The sequence below is a fragment of the Corella eumyota genome, chromosome 2 (assembly GCF_963082875.1).
Source record: "Corella eumyota chromosome 2, kaCorEumy4.1, whole genome shotgun sequence".
Taxonomy (NCBI): Eukaryota; Metazoa; Chordata; class Ascidiacea; order Phlebobranchia; family Corellidae; genus Corella; species Corella eumyota.
In genome coordinates this window covers 17829844-17836539 of record NC_137491.1, presented here as the reverse complement: position 1 = coordinate 17836539, position 6696 = coordinate 17829844, and the positions used below count along the sequence as shown (strand labels likewise).

At 28.1% G+C, this 6696-nt stretch overlaps 1 protein-coding gene across 1 annotated transcript; it reads left to right on the top strand.

Moving 5' to 3' along the window:
• Positions 1 to 43: 43 nt before the first annotated feature.
• LOC145742581 (tRNA (34-2'-O)-methyltransferase regulator WDR6-like) lies at positions 44 to 5676 on the top strand. Its single transcript, XM_082560358.1, has 12 exons — positions 44 to 173; positions 811 to 908; positions 996 to 1101; positions 1206 to 1287; positions 1400 to 1540; positions 2022 to 2193; positions 2487 to 2628; positions 2791 to 2943; positions 4093 to 4284; positions 4813 to 4932; positions 5180 to 5365; positions 5534 to 5676. The coding sequence occupies exons 1-12, from the start codon at positions 95 to 97 to the stop codon at positions 5674 to 5676; spliced, it is 1614 nt and encodes a 537-aa protein (XP_082416484.1). The 5' UTR covers positions 44 to 94.
• Positions 5677 to 6696: the final 1020 nt, after the last annotated feature.

Here is a 6696-nt window from a genome sequence, read left to right as displayed (position 1 = left end):
ACTTAATCAGATATTGCACAATTGAAGTACCGAGCCAAAAAAAACGAAGTTGTAATACTTAACATATACTTAAACTTAATATTTTGCCTTAAGTATGAGTTTTACATTTCAGCCAAAATTTTACAAGTTGCCAATTACAGCTTTGGCGTTTTATAAGAATTTTATCTTGACCGGTAAGTAAGTCTATAAATATATTTTAATATTTATTTGGGTGGTCCGGTGGTTGTTTTTTTTTAACTTTGGCAATGCTTTATTTTATACTCCTTCGGTGTTAAAGCACTCTTAAGTAACACACCATAAACGGTATAAACTTTTGCTGGGCCTGAAATAAAAAAATTAGAAACTTAAAATTAGAAGTTTAGAAATTAAATTAGAAATTAGAAATTAAAAAATTAAAATAAAAATTAGAAACTTAATTATTGGGCAGTTACAATTATATACTATCCAAAAGTAAAAGTATTGGTTTATGTAAAAAAATGTGACTGTTTGTTTTTATTTTATTTTGGTTTTTCGCACATTGATAAAAGTAAATAATAAATATGATATACAATTAATATTACAACAATGCGATGGGAAAAAATGACAAAATTAATTTAATGATTTAAAACATGCCAAACGTTTTAATGTTTACATAAAGATTTTTATGTATGTTATCGCATGGTCACCAAACTTTAAAAAAAACTGTTTAGGTTATGAAGGCAACTTTGCCATATCAAGTATAAAAAATGCGTTAAAACATTACAAATTAATATTCTGATTTTTTAAATCTCAAATATATATATGTTTTAAAATAATTAACTTATATTCTAGGTAATGGTGGTGATATAAAAGTATATGACACCAAGTTAAACAACAAATTTGTCAATGAAGTAAAAATATTTCAACATTCTGTTATCCATGGAATAAAGGTAAACTATGTTATACAAAAATTTAAATTATTTTAAAAAAAAAAGTCAAGTAATTCTATTTATTATATATATTTTATTTTAATGAAGGTGTCAGAAATAAAAAACAAAAATATCATTATTGTGTTTGGTGCAAGAGAAATATGTGTTGTTGATTTAGGTGATAATTTAAAACAGAATTCAGATTTTCATACAGGTAATTAATAAAATTATTGTATTAAAATTTAATTTATTTTAAAATTTAAATTAAATTAAAATTTAATTTATTTTCATCATATATTTATTTATTTTTTTTTTTAGATACTAGAAAGTTAGAATTTCAAGTTAAAAATAAAATCACTTGTTCTGATTGGATTTTAGATGCTGTTTTATTGCATTCAGAGTAAGTTATAAAATTATTTACAAAACTTTTATTCATATTATCGTTTACTAATATTAATTTATCTTTATTGTAAAACGCATACTTCTAAAAAAGAATTAAATATTTTTTGTAGATTTGAGTTAAGGTTAGCAGTAGCACTGGCTCATAATTCAATAGTGTTATATAACTTAAATGATGCATCGAAATGTTTGCAAGAAATTCACTGCAAAGAAAAATGCATTTTATATTCAGCACACTTCATAAGTATTAACAGGTAGTGTTATTTATTCTACCTTTTTTTTTCGTATATATCTTTATCCTCGATGTGGAAAAGTCAAATGCGCGACTTAAATATAGAGTAACATCAGTTACTCCGACCCAGTCCTGAGTTGCCTGTGGCAGTTTGGGATATTATAGTTTATAATTGCCCGATAATTATACTGCTGATTAAGTGCTGGCTTAGCAAAAGTTCGTATCGTTTACAGCGCCTTACTCAAGGACGCTACAGCATAAGATCAGTGGGGATTGATCCCATGACCTCATGTGTGGTGTAGCAAGTGTTCTTACCACTACACCACGCTGCCGGTAGAACATATACATGATAAAGATATTATTTACATTATGCAAAATTTTATAGCCTATTTATGTTTACTCTATTAAATAGGCTACATATTTGAATACATTTTTAGATTAGGATAAGTTTTTTTCTAAAAATTAGTGGTGTTCACTTTTATAAAATGCTTTATACAATTTAGAAATTTGACTTTGGATAACTTAATATTATGCGGAGGTACAGTGTTTAACCAAGTCGTAATATGGAAACCAATATTAAGTAAAGAACATATTGTTAAAGATGTTGATGTTATGATGAGACTACATGGTCACGATGGTGTTATATTTAATATCTCATTTAATCATGAAACAAAGGTGTAGTTTAGTTTTGATTTGGATGTTAAAAAATAAGTTTTTTTATAGTGTTTGTATTTAATTGGAAAGATTTTAAAGAAAAAAAATAAATTAAAACTAAGTTTTCGTGAACTAATTTGTGTGTATCTGTACATAAAATTTTATAAGAAAATTAAAAAAATAGATAAATTTCAACAGCTTATAGACATACAATGTAATTTTTATTTAATTTTAATTGTTAATTTATAACCAGTTTAATTTAAATTTGGTAATTTTAAAGACAATTTAAATAAAATTTAGCAAATTTTTGATAGCTATTACTTAGTGCTTCTGATGACAGAAGTATTAGAGTTTGGAATTATGACATCACTAACATGAACAAAAAAAATTGTGATTGTTGTTGTAAATTGTACGGACATGAAGCTAGAGTTTGGAAAGTTGAATCTTTTATGAAAAGTATAAAAATAAAATTTAAAATAATTTTTTAATTATTTTTTTAAATTTTTTATTTATTTTACTTTTTTATATTTATTTTTATTTTTTATATTTATTTTTCTTTGATGTGGAATGGTCGACTTTATGACCAAAAAAATAGAGTAACAATAGTTTTGTTTTTAGATGAGGAAAAGTATGTTGTAAGTGTTGCTGAAGATGGATTTTTAATTTTATGGAAATTATCTCAAACCAAATATCAGGAATTTTCTTCAACAATTATTAAAAAACTAAACTGTGGTGGAAACTTACTGAGTTTATCTGTTAACGACTCAATAGGTCAGTATTAACGTATATTTTACTTGAATATATACTTATTTTAGAATAAATAAGGTTATCATTAATTAAAATCATCAAATAAGGTAACTACCTTTTTTGATAAGGGTTGTTACAGCGTAAAATGAACTCCTGTTTTGCCAAATATCAATCGCCAGTTTAATATCAGGAAATTATAATTAATAATTTTCCAAACAGACAAACTAAACTTAAGACTGGGTCAAGGCAACTAAAATTACTCCATGTTTTGGCATAAAAGATTTTGGTTCACGTTAACTGTCCGTACCCAGACAAAACTGATAAACACTACGTACCTCCCAAATTTACTTGTAGCTTGTATGTAACTCTACGCAACGCCTTTTTCGTTTTGTGTGCTTCTCTCATTTTGTAAACGAAACGTTATTTTATATAAGGTACTTTACCGGTTTTGTCTTATCTAAGGTAACAAACTTAGATAGGGTTGGGGTAAGGGTATATATATTTGAAGACTAAGATGATGTCTGCAAAACAACCATCAGTGTTCAGTAAAGTCGCAAACTTAAAACAATAGGTTTTGTCCGACGACTATTGTTTATCAACAAGCGTACTGCCTAATTAAACTATATTACAGTTTAATTAAATTATATTACACTAAAATGTAGTAATTTATAGCTAATGTTTATTATTCATTGTTTATTATTTATTCGCATAGGCTACATTGCGAGAGAGAGCTATATCGTAAATATTACGTTACTCCTAAATTCACTGGTTTTGAGAACATAACTTTTTTTTGTTGAGTTACAGACAGTTAACAGAAACCAAGATTTTTAATTACGAAAAAGGGTAAATTTAAAATTTCATTTTTAGAAGACATTTGTGTAGGAGGTAATGATGGAAGTGTGAGAGTTTTCAAAACTAACAAAATTCTGAATTCCAGCAATATTTTTGTACCAGAATCATTACCAGGTTTTTTTAGCAATATTTAATTTTAAATCCTGACAATTTTAACTATGAAATAAGTAAAATTTTAATTAGAATAACCAATATTTGCAATATTTTCTCTAAATAGTCATTTATAGCCTATTTAATTTTTGTAATTTAAATTATCTAAAAATATATTATGAAAAAAGTTTTTTAGTTTTACCTTTTAAATTATTTTATATTTTTGTTAAGGGCAATTTGGAGTTTTAAAAACCGTTAAGTTGTTGGTTAAAAATGGTATTTCGGTACTCACTCATTCTGATATTGGTACATTGGCTATTTACGATATTACAAAACAAAAATGGACAATTTTGCAAGAGAATCAAAAATATGGAAATTATGCATCAATGAATATAAATAAAAATGAAAATTTGGTTGCTATAGGTAACACAAAAGGTAGGATAACTGTTTAATTTACTTTATTTATAATATATGTATATATAACCTATTGGGTATGTGTATATATATCAATAATAGTTTGCTATTGTTTTATAATATTATTCCAAAAAATGAGCAAAGGAAACTCAAGACTGCATTGAAGTAACGAAAATATTTTGACCAGAAGCGTAGTGTAGTGGTAAGAACACTTGCTACACCACACATGAGGTCATGGGTTCAATCCCCACAGATCTCATGCTGTAACGTCCTTGAGTAAGGCGCTATAAACGGTATGAACTCCTGCCGAGCCAGCACTTAATCAGCAGCATAATTATCAGGCAATTATAATCTATAATATCTCAAACTGCCACAGGCAACTCGAGACTGGGTCGGAGTAACTGATGTTACTCTATGTTTAAGTCACGCATTCGACTTTCCCACATCGAGGATAAAGATATATTTGCAAAAAAAAAGTCAACTAGTTTTCAATATTAAATTAAATTAATAAAAGTAAATAAGAAAATTTTGTTACAGGCAATGTACAGGTTATTTTACTTGGTGAAAATTATAACATTTTGTCTACTTTGGAATTTAGTGATTTTAAAGGAAAAGTTCATAATTTGACCTGGTATGAAGACAATCTTTTTATATCAGGTAAATTAAATCTTATCAAATTTTTGGTGCAAATTTTTTAACTTGTATAAAAATTGTAGTAGAACTACCTGTACAATTTTTTTGTTTGTTTTTGTTACTCTATATATATAATATTGTTAATGATATATAAAATTATTTTTTATTATTACATATAAACAAATATTGTGTTATATTTGATTTCAATATCATAGGCCTAGTTTTTTTGTCTATTTAAAAAAATTGTAAATTATTGTTATGTAACCTTTAGGGCCAGAAGGATGTTTATTATGGTATACAGTAGGTTGCAACAATAACGAATTAACATTGAATAAACAATCAACCTTTCTTCTGCCACATGCCAAACATAGGTGGCACACAGCTATGTCACGTGTCAATATGTCACAATATCTTATATGTGGAGATAGAAGGGGTTCTATTCATTTGTTTCAAAAAGGTGAGAATAATGAAAAAATTTGTAGTGTTTTTTTTTATAGTGTTAAAGGATGCCAATAATTACACAATTTGTTTGTCAAATTTATTGCCTTATTCAAATAGAATCGTTAAATAATAAGTCGTTAGTTAAAATGTTGAATAAAGAAAACAATATTAACTTTACTGTAAGTTCTACAACAGAGAATGAGAGCAGTGTTTTCTACAACTAGAAATGAAAGAAATGTGTTTGGTTTAGTAATTAACGCTTTTTTACTTGAAGCACCTGTGGTGCGTTTGACGTCGTTAATTGGAAAATTAGAAACGTGCAATTAAAGAATGTAGAACAACACAAATATAAATTATTACGATTAATTTAATGAACACCACATGACTCCCCCGCAGTGAGTATAAGCGAATGATACCAGAAATAAACATAAAAAAAAATGCAAAATAATTTAATTTTAACACAAGTAAGTTGCAAAACGTTTGGGAAAATGAACAGAGCGTCCTGAACGCGTTTTAATTATGTTATGCTTTTTTTTAGAACTAGCTGTTAAAGATAAATCACAATAAGGTACAGGTTGTTCAAAGTATGCCGGTTTTAATCTATCAATAGAAACTTTTTCCAACCGTTCTTTGATGTTTAAAGTAAAATATTTATCGTCTCGTTTAAGAATTTTGTACGGGCCATTATAAGGTTTCTGCAAAGGTTTTTTTACTGTATCCACCCGCACAAAACAATGTGTACAAGCGTTTAAATCATTTGGTATGTAAATATAAGTTTTCGAATTATTTATTCCAGGAACCGGTCGCAATTGGTGCATCACGGTTTGCAACTGTGTAACAAAACAGGCAGGATAGTTTTTTTCATATGTACTTGAAGTTACAAATTCTCCCGGCAACCGCAACGTAGTCCCATACACCAGTTCGGCAGATGTAGCCGAAATGCCCTCCTTAATCGTTGTGCGCATGCCAAGCAGCACAGAGGGCAATGTGTCAGTACATCGGTCTGGACTTGTTTGCGCTTTTAATGCAGCTTTCATTTGCCGGTGCATTCGTTCACACATTCCGTTTGCAGATGGATGATATGACGTGGTTCGTATGCGCGTACATCCCGTTAAATTTAACAAATGTTTAAATAATTGCGATTCAAACTGAGTACCTCGGTCAGTGGTGATTGTTGATGGTGAACCGAAGCGACAAATCCAATTTTCATAAAACGCTTTAGCAATTATTTCTGCAGTGATTGAAGATATTGGTATGGCTTCTGGCCATCTTGTAAACCTATCTACGCACGTAAGCAAATATCGAAATCCATTTGACATTGGCAATGGTCCTACTATGTCAATATGA